Here is a 20,003-nt window from a genome sequence, read left to right as displayed (position 1 = left end):
CGATGCAGGGGACACGGGTTCGTGCCCCGGTCCGGGAAGATCCCACATGCCGCGGAGCGGCTGGGCCCGTGAGCCATGGCCGCTGAGCCTGCGCGTCCGGAGCCTGTGCTCCGCAACGGGAGAGGCCACAACAGTGAGAGGCCCGCGTACCGCAAAAAAAAAAAAGTAACTTGAGGAAGGTAATGATTCACATATAGAAATATGAGTTTATCTGAAATATTTTTAGTGTAAATATAAGTGTCTACAAATGGTCTTTAACAGATCCTGTTGCAAATTTAAAGGTATTCTATAAACACTTTTACCCTTTAAGTTCCCAGGTTCTAACTCCAAGACCTTTTCACAATCCTGAAAAGCACTATTCCAGTTCTGTAGTTTGAGTTCCGCTTGAGCGCGATTGTTATAGGCTGCTACTGTGGGAAGCACTGATATGCTCCTGTAAAAGAAACACTTAATGGCAACAAGCAGATGACAGGAAAACATAAGATAGAGAAACTCATCTAAAGTTGTAAGTAAAACAATCACAGCTCGTGTTATGGGTGCAATTGTGTCCCCACAAATTCATATGTTGAAATCCTAACCCCCAGCACCTCAGAATGTAACTATACTTGGAGATAGTCTTTAAAGAGATAATTAAGTTAAAGTGAGGTCATGAGGGTGTTCCCTAATCCAATATGACTGGTGTCATTATAAGAAGACGAGATTAGGACACGGACATGCACAGAGGAAAGCTCACTTGAAGACACAGAGAGAAGATGGCCATCTACAAGCCAAGGAGAGAGGCATCAGAAGAAACCAATCCTACAGACACTTTGATCTCAGACTTCTAACCGCCAGAGCTGTCAGAAAATACATTTCTGTTGTTTAAGCCACTCAGTCTGTGACAGTTTGTATGGCAGCTCTAGCAAACGAATATGGCTTGTATCATCAAAAATAATAACATACAATTCTATAAACATATTAAATCAATGTTTGGACAGATGCTTGAATATCCAGTTAAGAGATTTAAAGTTGACTCTGGCTTTAGAAGTGACATGATCACTTAAATACCCACAGATCTCTTAAAAACCCAGTTTAGTTAACATCAAATATCAAATACATATTTTTTTACTCTTTAGGGACAAGTTTCTAGTACAAAAAAAAAGGAGCAACCAACCACAACTAATATCCTTTATTAAGTTGTTATTGTGTTAACAGATACAAATTAGTCTGTAATCTAAAAGTAAATTTAAATCTAAGGAAATGATAATTTTATCAAAGGAATTTAATTGAAGGAAACAAGAGAGTAGTAGTAATTGAGGAATACAGACCTTAAGAGAGTAAATTTTGCTACATTAAGGGTATGAATGCAAAATAATTAATGAAAAGAATTTAAAACCTACATGGCTGTTGCTTAAAAAACTGATTTGGAATGCTGTAAAATAATGTATTCCTAGATATAGGAAACATAAGGGTATTGGTGCACTAAATTTTCTAAATCCAGAAAAAAAAATGGGAAAGTCACAAAAAGTGTCAATTTACTAAGATCATTAAAGATGAATATAAAGAAATTACACAGCTGGGTAGAGACCAAACATGGAAAATACATGTAAGAATAAATAACACGAGTACCTGACACTGAGTACTTCCCACATGCCAGGCACTAAACAGTCAACTCATTTAATCCTCATTATAATCCACGGAGGAGGCATTACTGCTCTTACGATTTTACAGATGAGAAAATAGATGTAACGGAAAGGTTAAGTAACATGCCCAAGGCCACAAGCTTGGAAATGGTAGAGTCAGGATTTAAATCCCAACTGTCTACTCCAGCACCTGTTCTCTTTACCATCGTGTTACCCTGCCTTTCAGCATGTTGTTTTATTTAATCCTCACAGCTGCTCTGAGGTAGGCACTGTTATAGTCTCATCGCATTGAGAAGACTGAGGTAAGAGAGGTGAAGAATTTACCCAAGGCCAGAAAAGTGGCAATTTGAGTTCCCTTAACCATTGCAATATGCTGCTTTAATTCTGCACCTCTGTGATTTCTTCAAAGAGGAAGACAAGAAAAAGTTTGTTCCCTGTAATAGGCAAGAGATTCTCCACTGGTGGAAATCTACAAAAAGACAAACAAAATTCCAGAGCTGACATCCACCTGCCTGAACAGGGGAGGCTGTACTGAATGAATGATACCTCAATATCCTCTTTACTTTGTATGTTCACTTCAACAGTTGAGCAAACTTCTTTACAGACACCAACAACATTAAAAAAAAATTTTCTTTCCAAAGGTGGAAGCAAGATTGTACAGAGTTTAGCTCTAAGATAGCATTAGTGGTTGTATAAGCACAGTTTGTCTCTAACAATATTTTAGGAAATTAGTTTACTTTTCATAGACTGTAAGAGCTTCATAAGTTCATGCAAGCGTACAATGAACATCTACTATGAACCAGGTACTCTGCTGGGTATTAGGGATACAATGATATTAAAAAAATGACAAGTGGGCTTTATTCTTACAGAGCTTACAGTCCAGTTAGTGCCAAATCACACACACTTGAATTGTACCTCCAACAAAGTAGAGTTAAGATTACTATATGGGTATGTAAATTGGGGGGGGGGGCGTTAAACTGAGTAGGGTGAAGGTTTAACCTAGTCTGAAAACTAAAGGCAGACTTCCCCAAAGAAGTGAGACATGGGCTGAGATCTGAAGAATAAGTCAGAATTAACTAAATCATGAGAAGAGGGGATAGTATGCTAGATGGAGGACCCAGCATATGCAAAGGCCCTGTGGTGGGAGGTAGCACCATAAGTACTAGGATCCAGGCAGTCTGACTATAGAACCTGAGTTCTTAACCTCTATGCTATATGAACTTTCTGTCGAGTTCCATTCAGACAGCTTCTATTTTCTCTGTAAAACAGTAAAGTTAGAACCTCTGTCAAAAGTGGGGATGAAGTGGGAGCTTGGACGTTTAAGGAAATTATTGAGAAAACAAGGCAAACACAAGTGAATTTATGATAAATCACAAGTACAATATCTTAAGTGGTTCTGACACTGATTATTTAGCTTATTTACATCATTTCAACAATTAAATTTAAACATTATCATTTTTTTAAATGGCAAGTTTTGCGCTTTCCTGATGGTGCAGTGGTTAAGAATCCACCTGCCAATGCAGGGGACATGGGTTCGAGCCCTGGTCCAGGAAGATCCCACATGCCGCAGAGCAACTAAACCTGTGCGCCACAACTACTGAGCCTGCTCTTTAGAGCCCTCAAGCCACAACTACTGAAGCCCGTGTGCCTAGAGACCGTGCTCCACAACGAGAGAAGCCACTGCAATGAGAAGCCCATGCACCGCAACGAAGAGTAGGCCCCACCTGCCACAACTAGAGAAAGCCTGCGCACAGCAATGAAGACCCAACACAGCCAAAAAAATTAATTAATTAAAACATAAACAAATAAATGGCAAGTTTAAACCACAATGAAAATCTGCTCACCGAGTATAATACATCACAGCCTCTTCATAATCTCCTGCGTTAAAAGCTTCATTACCTTTCTCCTTTTCATGAATAGCAAGAAAATCCTTTTCCTTCTCAGTTAGACCTAGAAATAAATGTTACCTGCTATAAGTAAAAATATAACTTAGTACAATTTTAACAAATTTAAATCCAAGAATGCTTATTTTAACAGAAGCAGAAAATTATAAAATAAATAAAACAAGATAAAAGTTTCCTAAGTTTAGAGATATTTCTTTTCTTTTTTTTAATTTATCAGAATTTTTGAAGGTTTAGATTTTTTGAATAATTGTTTTGTTTTACTTTAATGGTACTATACACCTGTGGACTTCAAGTGAAAACAACCTGCTCCATCTTTTTGTTTTGAGGCAAAAAGAAAAAAATTTGAGGGATTTGGAGGAAAAAGATGATTTGAAAAAGGGAATGAAAAATGAATTACAGTAAAAAAAATAGGTTTACATATATATTTTTAAGTCTTACTAAATTTAAATATCGTAACTCTTACTCATAAAATTAAGAAGTTAAAGGATAGAATGGAATTTGTTAGAGGTGGTAAGCTCTTGGAGAAAATCCATAAACTTTTCATGGAAATCTGCAGCACTTAAAGAGAATGTCTTTGGGTCAACAGCTTTTATTGTATTTCAAAAAATTTAGAGACTACTAAATTATTCTTATTTTCCCCAAATTACCTGCTGTATCTAGTCTTGTCTCAATTTTAGACAAATGCAACTTGTTGTTTACTACAGTTTTTTCTTTGTAATCTTCATCAATTTTCGCACATTCCTTTTCCACGTCAAATCTTAAATGAAAGAATAATAAAACTAGAAAAAAAAAGCTCAATACAAACAAGAGAGTAAAATTTATTATTGATATTCTTGTATTTGTATCACCATGCCTTTAGAAATAATATTCCAAAAATATATGATAGGTTTGTATTAGAAGTCATCTCTATTCCTTCCTAGAAAACATGGAATTTAGTAAGAACTTAAATATTAATCAGACGTAAAATGTGTGGAACTTTGGTATTAAAATTGTGACCAATTTCTCTTTATTTAAAAATTTGTTAATTTTTATTTTGTATGGCTATAAGTATTACATTAGTTATTTTTGGTTACCCTTATAAATAAAATGATGCAGTAGTTTTTTATTTAATGAAAAAACAAAATCAAGAGTGCTTAATCCAAATACTCTTAGTACTCTACTGACATAACGATATTTGATATGTTCAGGTTTAAAACAACAAAGAATTTATTACAGTATTTTATGGTAGAGAATTTTTATATACAGAAATATAAAACATACTTATCCCACTCTGCATAATCCCTTGGAATTTTCTTTTTAGCTGGTCTACTTTTAGAATTTTTTTCCTGAAAGAAAAAATTATATTTTATGAGATATTTAATATGAGATTAGCAGATTTTCCTATAAATGTGTAGTACTGGATTAAGGTACACAAATTGAATGGGTAAGAAAAATAGGTACCCTTGACGTTACAACAACTCCAGTATTGTAATTTTTTTAACATAATAATATACAGCAGGTTAAAAAGTAATTTTAAATTTGTAGTTAATTATGAGAGTGGTGGGCAGGACTTTAAGTACATATATAAAATTTTAAAACTTATATGTGTGAAATGTGATTATTATTGATTTTTCTTATAATAGAAAAGTACTAAACTATCATTCATTCTTTTAAAACCTAGGCATTGAAGAAGTAAGAATAACTACTTTGCTGTGTTAGACAGAGCTGTTTTGCTTGCAATGACAGACACCCAACTTGAACTAATTTTAGTTAAAAAGAATAAATTATTGGCTTATGTAACCAAACTGATGAAAGGGCAGGGGTATTTCTGGATAAAGCATTCATATACCCTCTTTCTATAGCTCTCCCTCTCTCCCCTTTTCTCCTTCTCTCCCCCAGAAGTCTCTGCTTCTCTCTCCCTGATTTTGTTTTCCCTGCTTTCTGCTTGCTTTTATGTAGTTGCAAATGTGGCCACACACAGTCTGGGATTATAACCTCACAGGCCTCCCAATCAGAAAGGAAAAGGAGAGTACTTTTCTCTCCATCTTTAGTTAGAGAAATCCCAGGGAAGGACTCTGGCTAGCTTCAGTTATGGGCCCATCACTGACCAAGCACTAGCTTGGTGCTACTAAGTGGCTCAACCCAGGTCACATGTCCACTGCAAGCACCTTGAAGGGAATGGGAGGAAAGCAAACAACAGCTCACAAATAGTTTCTTAAATGATTTCTTAAAAGTCATAATTTGAAACCATCTGAATGGGTCATTTATACAAGCACGATTTTGTATCATTGGTCATTAGGAGTTACACAGATCTTCCAAATATTCCTACATTTCATTATACAATTAAAAAATCATATCTGTTAAAATCCTCATGGAGTTCACCGACAGGCACACGCAAAGATGCTCAACATCACTAATCGTCAGGGAAATGCAAATTAAAACCACGAGATATCACCTCACACCTGTCAGAATGGCTATCATCAAAAAGACCATAAATAACAAATATTAGAGAGGATGTGAAGAAAAGGGAATCCTTGTACACTGTTGGTGCATCCACTGTGGAAAACAGTATGGCAGTTTCTCAACAAACTAAAAATAGAACTACCCTACGATCAAGCAATTCCACTCCAGGGTATATATTTGAATAAAATGCAAACACTAATTCAAAGAGATGCATGCACCCCAATGTACACAGCAGCATTATTTACAATTGCCAAGATCTGGAAGCAACTTAAGTGTCTATCAACAGATGAATGGATAAAGAAGAAGTAGTGTATACAAACATAAAAAAGAATGAAATTTTACCATTTGCAACAACATGGATGGACTTGAAGGGTATTATGCTAGGTGAAATAAGTCAGACAGAGAAAGACAAATACTATATGATATCACTTATATGTGGAACCTAAAAACTAAACTCGTGAATATAACAAAAAGGAAACAGACTCATAGATACAGAGAACAAGCTAGTGATTACCAATGGGGAGAGGGGAGGGGGAGGGGCAAAACCAGAGTAGGTGATTAAGAGGTACAAAGTATTATGTATAAAATAAATTAGCTACAAGGATATACTGTACAACACAGCGAATATGGCCAATATTTTATAATAACTATAGATGGAGTATAACCTTTAAAAACTGTGAATCACTGTTATAACACCTGTAACTTGTATAATATTGTACATCAACTATATCTCAATTGTTTAAAAGTAAAAAAAAAAAAAAAATCCTCATGGAGCTCATCATAAAAGTCACTAAGCGTCTCCCTTAAGGGGAAATTTTTTTTGTCACAAGTAGGTATTTGAGAGCCCCCAATAATATGAAATACTCTGAATTCTACCTGAAAGCTCAGGTTTTAGCACTGGCAACAAATACTGTTCATTGATTTCTTTGAAGTGATAGACCATTGCACTATTTCCAAGAAAATGTCTGCCCAAAACTCAACTCTGAATAACTATAGCTTGTCTGCCAGTCATTTCTTCAAGTAAAAATTGTTCCAGGAAAGAGTTGCTATTTCGGTTGGTGGTCAATCACACAAGTGCTTTTTCTTATGATAACCATATTTCATTTCACAGTGAAGTGCCTTCTGTGTACTCCTCATTTTGTCACACAGAATATTTTTTTAACATCTTTATTGAAGTATAGTTGCTTTACAATGGTGTGTTAGTTTCTGCTGTATAACAAAGTGAATCAGCTATACGTATACATACATCCCCATATCTCCTCCCTCTTGCGACTCCCTCCCACCCTCCCTATCCCACCCCTCTAGGTGGACACAAAGCACGGAGCTGATCTCCCTGTGCTATGTGGCTGCTTCCCACTAGCTATCTATTTTACATTTGGTACACACAGAATGTTAAAAAGATATGTCCTCAAGATTCAAGATTTAATGACAAAAAAGTTTTATTGTTTCATCAAAGACACTTTTAAGTTAAACTGGAATTTTTTACTATGAGTGCACAGCAGTGGAGAAAACAATGACCACTAGTCCAGTTGGTGCCACTGCCTTGATTCCTGGTAAGGCACCAGCAGGTTTACCCTCAGTGCAAATGTCAACCGAGTGAAAGAGACAAAAGCATCAGCATTATTTTTTAAAATAACGTTGACTTTCTGGATCCCCTAGAAGGATCTCTGGGACAATCAGCATCCACGGGCCATACTTTGAGAACCACTGTACTACTAGTCTGTCTATTCCTACTGTACTATAAGCTCTTTGAGGACAGAGACCAAATGTTTTTTGTTGTTATAGTTTCAGGACACAGACTTAACACATAATGGGAATGTTCAATAAATACGAATTCACTGATTACAGACAGTAGTATCCTTCCTATACTTACTTACTTTGTACCTCAGTTACCTGAGTAATTCCTAATGAGTAAAAAGACCCAGGAAGGTAAATTACCAAGGAGCAGAGTGATGAAAAAGCTATGAATGTTTTTCAAATAAAACTGGGTACTCAAAGAAGAGACGAGAAAAACAAGAATGACTCAACCCGAAATGAAGAAACTTAGGTAAGCATCCTCTTAAAGATGATAGGAATAAAAGAAAAAAAAAAAAAAAAAAAAGAAGGGCAGAGGGAATGGAATGTGTGATCCAAGCGAAAGCCCACTGGAGACAAGGGCTGGTTTCTATAATATCAGGGTCAGGTGGATGCCAAGAAGCTCAATTTTAACTTGAAGTTAAGTGAACCTGGAACTCCAACAAGCCCCTTCTCTATGGAAGCCATGGGTTACCAAGGAGAGATCTGCATGGCAAAATAGGGACCAATCTCAGAGGAATAAAAATGAGGGGCTGGAAATGGGGGGAGAAATGCACTAAACAGAGAAATGACATCTATAACTGCTTGAAATCCATGTTTAATCAGTTAAACAGATTAATTCAGCTGTTTAATGCTTTAAATCATACTTAATTGTGTAATAAACTACTCCCTCTATACCTCTATTGGATACATGAAATTACTCCCTGAAACTCTTACACACTGAATTGGATCTTAAGTACTCATCAAAACTTGTCAGAGTAGAAGAGACAGAACAGCAAAAGAAAAAATGAGGAAGGTGGTAAACTCAAGATGCAAGCCTTCAAATGAAAATACTGTTTGATTTTGATCTCCAGGTGAGGCCTACTCCAGAAGGTGATGACACACGATCACCTGAAAAAAAATCCCCAGCTGCCTACAAGACATCACACTTCGGCTACACTGATTAAATCAAGATAATGTTCTTAATAAACAACTTTCTCCCCCTACCACTCACACCCCACACCAAAAAGGCCTACCTTGGCAACATGAAGATAGCTGGTTGAACCACGAACTGGAGGCAAATTATCTTCCATTGCTGGAAATGTTTCATTTTCTTGAAAGTGTATTTTATCATCTTCTTTTTTAATTTCTGATACCCAACTCTAAGGAGAAGAGAGGAAAAAAGAAGGTAAATATACAGTTTGAAATAATTAACCAGGCATTAGAAAGGACTGTACATCATCATAGTTTACTGTGGGTCAATTTTTAGGTGACAATTTGATCATGCCATTTTTCCCTACCTGAAATGCCCTTCTTACCCTCTCGTTTTTTTTTTTCAACTGTAGGAAAATATACAATAACATAAAATGTATCATCGTAACTATTTTTAAGTGTACAGTTCAGTATTGTTCAGTATATTCATTGGAGCCCTTCCTACATTCATTGGTGCCCTTCCTACTTTATTTATCTTACAAGATCTTTTTCATCATCCCTTCCAGCAAGCTTTCTCTGAACTTCCTGGTTGGGCTAAAAGTGTTCCTCCTCTGTGTTTAGCATAGACTTTAAATCCTCTATTTATTGTTTGTCCCTCTTACCACACTGTAAGTTCCTTGAGGGCAGAGCCTATGTCTTAATATCAAGAACCTTAGCACATCAGCTGCAACTTAACATACAGATTAGATTGACCCAGTCTCCAACTCTAGCAGTTTGACAGAAGGAACATGCTCCTTTCTGTAGTTAAATATTAATTACTTCAGATTCCACTGATTTTTTTAATATACAGTGGTCAGTATAAAATATACAAATAACAAGAAAGACAAAGAAGCAGAAAAACATTACCCACAGTCAATAGAAGCAGACTCATAGAGTGGAAGGATGTTGGAAGTAACAAATAGGGACTTACAAACAGCTACAGTAAATATGTGAGGAGGGTGGACAACATGCATGAACAATTGAGAACTTTGGGAGAAGAATGGAAACTTTAAAAAGATTTAATGGAAATCCTGAAAATGAAAAACTCAGTATCCAAAATGAATCTATTTGATCAACAGTAGAATGGACACAGGGAAAACGTGGACAAAAAGAGAATCAATAATGTTATAGCAGATGTGAACATTAACCAACTTGACCTAATCAATATTAAAAACTTCTATGTTATTTTCAAGAGCACATGGAACATAGGCCAAAAAAAGTCTCAATAAATTAGATAGGGGTGAAATTAGACAAAGTATGGTATCTGACCACAAGAGACCTAAACTAGAATTCAGTAATAATAAGTATTTAAATTATCCCCAAGTAATTGGAAATTAAACAATACACTTATAAAGAGATCATGGGTTAAAAAAGGAAATCAGATGGGAAATTGGAAAATAATTTGAACTAAGTGATAATGAAAACATGACATATAATTTGTAGGATTCAGATAAAGTATTAGAGAGAAATATACAACTTTAAACAAGAAGAAAGGCTTAAGATCCAATTATTTAAGCTTCTACCTTAAAAAACTAATGAAGAGAGAGAAAACACATTAAAGCCGAAGTAGGTAGAAGGAAATAAAAATATTAAAAAATAAAAGTACGAATCTAGGGCTTCCCTGGTGGCGCAGTGGTTGAGAGTCCGCCTGCCGATGCAGGGGACATGGGTTCGTGTCCCGGTCCAGGAAGATCCCACATGCCGTGGAGCGGCTGGGCCCGTGAGCCATGGCCGCTGAGCCGTCGCGTCCGGAGCCTGTGGTCCGCAACGGGAGAGGCCGCAACAGTGAGAGGCCCGCGTACCACCAAAAAAAAAAAAAGTAGGAATCTATAAAACAGATAATAGAAAAATAAAGAAAATCAACATTCAAAACTAGTTTTTCGTTTTGTTTTGTTTTTTGTTTTTTTTTGTGGTAAGTGGGCCTCTCACTGTTGTGGCCTCTCCTGCTGCGGAGCTCAGGCTCCGGACGTGCAGGCCCAGCGGCCATGGCTCACAGGCCCAGCCGCTCCGCGGCATGTGGGATCTTCCCGGAGCAGGGCACGAACCCATGTCCCCTGCATCAGCAGGCGGACTCTCAACCACTGCGCCACCAGGGAAGCCCAAAACTAGTTTTTCTGGAAATAAATTAATACAACTGACAAACACTTAGCAAGACTAGTCAAAAGAAAGTGAAAGGAAAAAATACAAATTACTAGTATCAGGGATAAAAGAGGTACGTCACTAATAATTCTACAGATATTAAAATAAATAAGGGGATGTTTTAGACGAATTTATACCAATAACTTTGCAAGTTAGATAAAATAAACAAATTCCCTGAAAAACTTAATTTAGATACAAGAAAAGGTGAAGTACTTAAAACAAACAAAAAACACACAAAAACCCAGCACAGTGTCTGGCATATACTAGGTTTACAATAATGTTTATTAAACTGAATCGTCACAGAGGCCAAAAAATCTGAGTAAGATATTTCCTTATTATCTGTGAAATTCTATTATTTATTATTCAGCAGATATATAGTGAGGGTCTAATATTTGTCAGACACTCTTCAAATAGGGGCTAGGATAAACTATATTAACTGTCCTACCCATATAGGAGGCAGGGAGGATGAAAAGGAGGCAAACAGGAGAAACAGGAAGAGAAAAAGAAAAACAAGGGAAGAAAGGTAAAAGGAGAGAGGAAGGATTATAGAGGAGGAAAGGGAGAGAGAGAATGGGAACGAGGGAGAAGTGGCAAGAAAAGTATGAAGGAAAGATGAGAAGGAAACTAACTTAAGAATTGACCGAGAAAGAAGAAACAGGCCCTGCAATTAAAACGGCTGTTTACCCCTCAGAAAATAAAGCCAAAGACCGCTGGACAAGAACTGCTATTTTAACCTGTAGATTAATTACCAAATTTTCAAACTCAAGTCAATAAAATGACAAAATGAGAAAGCTGAAAGTTTTTAAAAATTAGCATTCTGAGTTAGAGAATACATATAACTCAAAATTGTTTTCAAGTGTATGATTTACCTCAGAAAAAAATACGCTGAATAAAATTAAGTAAAACCAAAAAAATTTGTTTTCCCAGAGTCTGTTTAAAATATATATATATTTCTTAAGCAAAATGAAGCCACAAAGGAACTATGAGACAATATTGGTAAATATGTATCTGGTGGAGACAGAGTCTTCCTAAGTATAAAACAAATGTAAAGATCATAAAGGATAAAATCAAGAGGTGTGGTTACATAAAAATAAATAAATAAACATCACACACAAAACTTATAAGGCAAATTAACAAATTGAGGGAAAAATTAAAATATGTAGGAAAGAACTCTTACAAATAAATAAGAAACATATCAATAGAAAAGTCAATAAAGGAGCTTCTGGCTCTGACAAAGTAACAGGGACTAGATTTACCCTCCTGCCTAAACTTCAGAAAACCTGATATATGAAACAATAGTTTTCAGACACTGGACAACAGGTAGCACAGGACAGTAATTCTGGAAAGAAGGAAAACAAATGAGGTAAACCCTACATTTGCTCCAAACTGACTGCCTAGTGTTTCCAGGCTACAGCATAGGGAAAGGAAACAGTCTTAGGTCTCAATGAATTTAAAAGAACAGAGGTCAGACTTTGGGGAGACCAAGATTGCAAGAACTGAGGAGGCAAGATTTCTGAGAGGAGAGAGCTGGACAGAGAGAAAGCTCTGAAGATAACCCGAATAGCCCTGAGTCTACTAAAGAAACTGAATTAATAGTTAAAACCTTACCAATAAAGAAAACTTGAGGCCCAGATGGCATCAATGGTAAATTCTAGAAAACATTTAAGGAAGAAATAATATCAATTATACACAAGCTTTTCTAGGAAACAGAAGAAGAGAGAATACTTTCCAACTCACTCTGAGGTCAACAGTACCCTGCTAAGAAACTAGACAATGACATTACAAGAAAAGTACAGGCCAATATCTCTCATGATCCATAGACACAAAAAGTCCTTGACAAAATTTTAGCAATCCAATCCATATGAAAGAGATACATCATGATGAGTAGGGTTTATCCTGGAATGCAAGGTTACTATAACACTCAAAAACAGTGTACATAAATTACCTTATTAACAGACTACTAAGAAAACCATATGTTCATCTCAATAAATGCAGGAAAAGCATTTCACAAAATTCAATATCCATTCATGATAAAAATTCTCCATCCATCAAACATGGAACAAAAGGGAACTTCCTCAACCTGATATAGGACATCTATACAAATCTAAAAGTAACATAATGAAAGGCTGGATGATTTCACCTAAGATTGGGAACAAGACAAAGATATCTGCTCTCATTTCAACATTGTACTAGAGGTCCAAGCCAATGGAATAAGGCAAGTAAAAGGAATAAAAGGCAGCCAGTATGGAAAAGAAGAAAATCTTTCAATATTCACAGATGCCATAATCTTCCATAAAGAAAATCCAAGGAATCTACAAAAAAAGCTACTAGAACGGGCTTCCCTGGTGGCACAGTGGTTGAGAGTCCGCCTGCCGATGCAGGGGACGTGGGTTCGTGCCCCGGTCCGGGAAGATCCCACATGCCACGGAGCGGCTGGGCCCGTGAGCCACGGCCGCTGAGCCTGCGCGTCCGGAGCCTGTGCTCCGCAATGGGAGAGGCCACAACAGTGAGAGGCCCACATATCGCAAAAAAAAAAAAAAAAAAAGCTACTAGAACGAATGTGTTAGTTTGAATTAAACAAGACACAGGATACACAATCAATATAAAAAGGCCAATTTTAGATAACTATAAGCTTGCAATGTACAAGTAGAAATTGAAGTTAAAATTCTACTGATATGAGGTATTTAGATTAGCCAAACTCAAAGAAACAGAAAGTAGAATGGTCAATAGATGCAGAAAAAGCTTTTGATAAAATTCAACATCCATTTATGATAAAAACTCTCCAGAAAATGGGCAAAGAGGGAACATACCTCCACATAACAAAGGCCATAAATGACAAACTCACAGCTAACATCATACTCAATGGTGAACAGGAAGAAGAAAAGGATGTCCAATATCACCACTTTTATTCAACAAAGTTTTTGAAGTCCTAGCCACATCAATCAGAGAAGAAAAAGAAATAAAAGGCATCCAAACTGGAAAACAGCTGATCTTTCAGCAGAAACTCTGCAAGTCAAAAGGGAGTGGCAGGACATATTTAAAGTGATGAAGGAGAAAAACCTGCAACCAAGATTACTCTACCCAGCAAGGACCTCATTCAGATTTGATGGAGAAATTAAAACCTTTACAGACAAGCAAAAGTTGAGAGAGTTCAGCACCACCAATCCAGCTTTACAACAAAGGCTAAAGGAACTTCTCTAGGCAAGAAACACAAGAGAAGACCTACAATAACGAACCCAGAACAATTTAGAAAATGGGAATAGGAACATACATATTGATAATTACCTTAAATGTAAATGGACTAAATGCTCCCACCAAAAGACACAGATTGGCTGAATGGATACAAAAACAAGACCCATATATATGCTGTCTACAAGAGATCCACTTCAGACCTAGAGACACATACAGACTGAAAGTAAGGGGATGGGAAAAGATATTCCATGCAAATGGAAACCAAAAGAAAGCTGGAGTAGCAATTCTCATATCAGACAAAATAGACTTGAAAATAAAGACTATTACAAGGGACAAAGAAGGACACTACATAATGATCAAGGGATCGATCCAAGAAGAAGATATAACAATTGTAAATATTTATGCACCCAACATAGGAGCACCTCAATACATAAGGCAAATACTAACAGCAATAAAAGGGGATATCGACAGTAACACATTGATAGTAGGGGACTTTAACACCCCACTTTCACCAATGAACAGATCATCCAAAATGAAAATAAATAAGGAAACACAAGCTTTAAATGATACATTAAACAAGATGGCCTTAATTGGTATTTATAGGACACTCCATCCAAAAACAACAGAATACACATTTTTCTCAAGTGCTCATGGAACATTCTCCAGGAAAGATCATATCTTGGGTCACAAATGAAGTCTTGGTTATTTTAAGAAAATTAATATGGTATCAAGTATCTTTTGCGACCACAACACTATGAGACTAGATATCAATTACAGGAAAAGATCTGTAAAAAATACAAACACATGGAGGCTAAACAATACACTACTTAATAACAAAGTGATCACTGAAGAAATCAAAGAGGAAATCACAAAATACCTAGAAACAAATGACAATGGTGACACAACGACCCAAAACCTACGGGAAGCAGCAAAAGCAGTTCTAAGAGGGAAGTTTATAGCAATACAAGCCCACAAGAAACAGGAAACATCTCGAATAAACAACCTAACCTTGCACCTAAAGCAATTAGAGAAAGAAGAACAAAAAAACCCCAAAGTTAGCAGAAGGAAAGAAATCATAAAAATCAGATCAGAAATAAATGAAAAAGAAATGAAGGAAACGAGAGCAAAGATCACTAAAACTAAAAGCTGGTTCTTTGAGAATATAAACAAAATTGATAAACCATTAGCCAGACTCATCAAAGAAAAAAGGGAGAAAATTCAAATTAATAGAATTAGAAATGAAAAAGGAGAAGTAACAACTGACACTGCAGAAGTACAAAAGATCATGAGAGATTACTACAAGCAACTCTATGCCAATAAAATGGACAATCTGGAAGAAATGGACAAATTCTTAGAAATGCACAACCTGCCAAGACTGAATCAGGAAGAAAAAGAAAATATGAACAGACCAATCACAAGCACTGTAATTGAAACTGTGATTAAAAATCTTCCAACAAACAAAAGCGCAGGACCAGATGGCTTCACAGGTGAATTCTATCAAACATTTAGAGAAGAGCTAACACCTATCCTTCTCAAACTCTTCCAAAATATAGCATAGGGAGGAACACTCCCAAATTCATTCTACGAGGCCACCATCACCTTGATAGCAAAACCAGACAAGGATGTCACAAAGAAAGAAAACTACAGGCCAATATCACTGATGAACATAGATGCAAAAATCCTCAATAAAATACTAGCAAACAGAATCCAACAGCACATTAAAAGGATCATACACCATGATCAAGTGGGTTTTATTCCAGGAATGCAAGGATTCTTCAATATACACAAATCAATCAATGTGATAAACCATATTAACACATTGAAGGAGAAAAACCATATGATCATCTCAATAGATGCAGAGAAAGCTTTTGACAAAATTCAACACCCATTTATGATAAAATCCCTGCAGAAAGTAGGCATAGAGGGAACTTTCCTGAGTATGATAAAGGCCATATATGACAAACCCACAGCCAACATCATCCTCAATGGTGAAAAACTGAAACCATTTCCACTAAGATCAGGAACAAGACACGGTTGCCCACTCTCACCACTCTTATTCAACATAGTTTGGGAAGTTTTAGCCACAGCAATCAGAGAAGAAAAGGAAATAAAAGGAATCCAAATCGGAAAAGAAGAAGTAAAGCTGTCACTGCTTGCAGATGACATGATACTATACATAGAGAATCCTAAAGATGCTACCAAAAAACTACTAGAGTTAATCAATGAATCTGGTAAAGTTGCAGGATATAAAATTAATGCACAGAAATCTCTGGCATTTCTATACACTAATGATGAAAAATCTGAAAGTGAAATCAAGAAAACACTCCCATTTACCATTGCAACAAAAAGAATAAAATATATAGGAATAAACCTACCCAAGGAGACAAAAGACCTGTATGCAGAAAATTATAAGACACTGATGAAACAAATTAAAGATGATACAAATAGATGGAGAGATATACCATGTTTTTGGATTGGAAGAATCAACATTGTGAAAATGACTCTACTACCCAATGCAATCTACAGATTCAATGCAATCCCTATCAAACTACCACTGGCATTTTTCACAGAACTAGAAAAAAATTTTTCACAATTTGTATGGAAACACAAAAGACCCCGAATAGCCAAAGCAATCTTGAGAACAAAAAATGGAGCAGGAGGAATCAGGCTCCCTGACTTCAGACTATAGTACAAAGCTACAGTAATCAAGATAGTATGGTACTGGCACAAAAGCAAAAAGATAGATCAATGGAACAGGATAGAAAGCTCAGAGATAAACCCACGCACATATGGTCACCTTATCTTTGATAAAGGAGGCAGGGATGTATAGTGGAGAAAGGACAGCCTCTTCAATAAGTGGTGCTGCGAAAACTGGACAGGTACATGTAAAAGTATAAGATTAGATCACTCCCTATCACCATACACAAAAATAAGCTCAAAATGGATTAAAGACCTTAATATATGACCAGAAACTATCAAACTCTTAGAGGAAAACATAGGCAGAACACTCTATGACATAAATCACAGCAAGATCCTTTTTGACCCACCTCCTAGAGAAATGGAAATAAAAGCAAAAATAAACAAATGGGACCTAATGAAACTTCAAAGCTTTTGCACAGCAAAGGAAACCATAAACAAGACCAAAAGACAACCCTCAGAATTGGAGAAAATATTTGCAAATGAAGCAACTGACAAAGGATTAATCTCCAAAGTTTACAAGCAGCTCATGCAGCTCAATAGCAAAAAAACAAACAACCCAATCCAAAATTGGGCAGAAGACCTAAATAGACATTTCTCCAAAGAAGATATACAGAATGCCAACAAACACATGAAAGAATGCTCAACATCATTAATCATTAGAGAAATGCAAATCAAAACTACAATGAGATATCATCTCACACCAGTCAGAATGGCCATCATCAAAAAATCTAGAAACAATAAATGCTGGAGAGGGTGTGGAGAAATGGGAACACTCTTGCACTGCTGGTGGGAATGTGAATTGGTACAGCCACTATGGAGAACAGTATGGAGGTTCCTTAAAAAACTACAAATAGAACTAACATATGACCCAGCAATCCCACTACTGGGCATATTCCCTGATAAAACCATAATTCAAAAAGAGTCATGTACCAAAATGCTCATTGCAGCTCTATTTACAATAGCCCAGAGATGGAAACAACCTAAGTGCCCATCTTTGGATGAATGGATAAAGGAGATGTGGCACATATATACAATGGAATATTACTCAGCCATAAAGAGAAATGAAATTGAGCTATTTGTAATGAGGTGGATAGACCTAGAGTCTGTCATACAGAGTGAAGTAAGTCAGAAAGAGAAAGACAAATACCATACACTAACACATATATATGGAATTTAAGAAAAAAAAATGTCATGAAGAACCAAGGGGTAAGACAGGAATAAAGACACAGACCTACTAGAGAACGGACTTGAGGATATGGGGAGGGGGAAGGGTGAGCTGTGACAAAGTGAGAGAGAGGCATGGCCATATATACACTACCAAACGTAAGGTAGATAGCTAGTGGGAAGCAGTTGCATAGCACAGGGAGATCAGCTCGGTGCTTTATGACCGCCTGGATGGGTGGGATAGGGAGTGTGGGAGGGAGGGAGACGCAAGAGGGAAGAGATATGGGAACATATGTATACGTATAACTGATTCACTTTGTAATAAAGCAGAAACTAACTCACCACTGTAAAGCAATTTTACCCCAATAAAGAGGTTAAAAAAAAAAAAGAGAGAGAAATTCGCAAGTAAAGGACCTGGAACACCCAAAACAGCTCTGAAAATGAAGAACAGAGTTGGAAGACTTGCACTATCTGATTTCAAGACTTAGTGCATATATGGGAAAAGAATCTGAAAAAGAATATATATAAAAATGTATAACTGAATCACTTTGCTGTACACCTGAAACTAACACAACACTGTAAATCAACTATACTCCAATATGTTGATAAAATTAAAATTAAAAAATAGACTTACTGTAATCAAGACAATGGAGTACTGGTGTAAAGACACACATTTAGATTGATGAACAGAATAGAGAGAGTTCAGAAATAGACTTAAACATACATGGTCAGTTGATTTTTGATAATGGTACCAAGAATTTCAATCAGGAAAGGATAATCTTTCATTAAATGACACATGAACTTTTGGATATCCATATTAGTATGTACAAATATATGTATGTGTGTGTATGTATATATTTGTGTGTGTGTCTAAAAAATGAAACAGATCTTAGACGTATATTTAAAAGCTAAAACTATAAACTTTCTAGAAGAATCAGAGGAGAAAATTTAGGGATCTTGAATTAGACAAAGATTTCTTAATAGGACACAAAAGCACAAACTATAAAAAGAAAAATCGGTTTCATCAAAAGTAAAAACTTTTGCTCTTTCAAAGGTACTGTTAAAAAAATGAAAAGGCAAGCCACACAATATCAGAAAATATTTGCAAAGATGTATCTTTGTGTGTAAAATACATGAAAGACGTGTATTTTACAACTCAATAAAGAACACAAAAAATCTATTTCTTTTAATGGACAAAGGATTTAAAGACACTCTACAAAAGAAGATATATGGATGACAAATAAGTACATGAAAAGACATTCAACATCATTAGTTATTAGAGAAACGCAAATGAAAACCACAATGAGATACCACTATATACCTAATAGAATAGCTAAAATTAACAAACCTGACAATACTAAGTATGGACCACAATATAGAGCAACTGGAACTTTTATCCATTATTGGCAGGATTGATTGCCACTTTGGAAAACATTTTGGCATTTGTTCATCAATGGGTAAATGGTTAAACTGTGAGATATCCATACAATTCACTACTACTCAGCAATTAAAAGGAATGAACTGTGGACACATGCAACAACATAGATAAATCTCAAAAGCATCATGCTAAGTGAAAGAACCCAGACATGAAAGAAGATACACTATATAATTATATTTATATGAAAGTCTAGAAAAGGCAAATCTATAATGATAGAAAGCAGTTCAGCAGTTGCCCGGAGCCAGGGTATGGAGTCAGCACTGACTGCAAAGGGGCAAAACAAAACTTTTAGGGATAATGGAAATATTCCACAGCAAATGCAGTTTGTCAAAACTCAGTGAAATTACCATAAAATCGCTAATTTTTAAAAAATTGAAGTATAGTTAATATACAATATTATGTTAGTTTCAGGTATACAACATAGTGATTAAATATTTTTATAGATTATACTCCATTTAAAGTTATTACAAAAGAATTGCTCTGCTTCCCTGTGCTGTACACCCTTGTTGCTTATTTATTTTATACACAGTAGTTTGTATCTCTTAATCCCTTACCCCTATCCTGCCCCTCCTTCCTCCCTCTCCCCACTGGTAACCACTATTTTGTTCTCTATGTCTGTGAGTCTGTTTCTGCTTTGTTGCATACATTTGTTTGTTT

General features: G+C 36.1%; 1 protein-coding gene across 1 annotated transcript in view; it reads right to left on the bottom strand.

Annotated features, from left to right (window-relative positions):
- The window catches only part of SPAG1 (sperm associated antigen 1), a 97,363-nt gene that overhangs the window by 70,833 nt on the left and 6,527 nt on the right, over window positions 1–20,003 (bottom strand). Inside the window, exons 5-9 of the mRNA XM_032609889.1 lie at window positions 8,779–8,904; window positions 4,787–4,851; window positions 4,174–4,283; window positions 3,467–3,572; window positions 303–433 (exon numbers count right to left, since the gene is read on the bottom strand). Coding sequence (XP_032465780.1) covers window positions 303–433; window positions 3,467–3,572; window positions 4,174–4,283; window positions 4,787–4,851; window positions 8,779–8,904 — 538 coding nt within the window. The remainder of the gene's footprint in view (window positions 1–302; window positions 434–3,466; window positions 3,573–4,173; window positions 4,284–4,786; window positions 4,852–8,778; window positions 8,905–20,003) is intronic.

Source organism: Phocoena sinus, chromosome 17 (genome assembly GCF_008692025.1).
Source record: "Phocoena sinus isolate mPhoSin1 chromosome 17, mPhoSin1.pri, whole genome shotgun sequence".
NCBI lineage: Eukaryota > Metazoa > Chordata > Mammalia > Artiodactyla > Phocoenidae > Phocoena > Phocoena sinus.
This window is presented reverse-complemented; position numbering and strand designations above follow the sequence as displayed.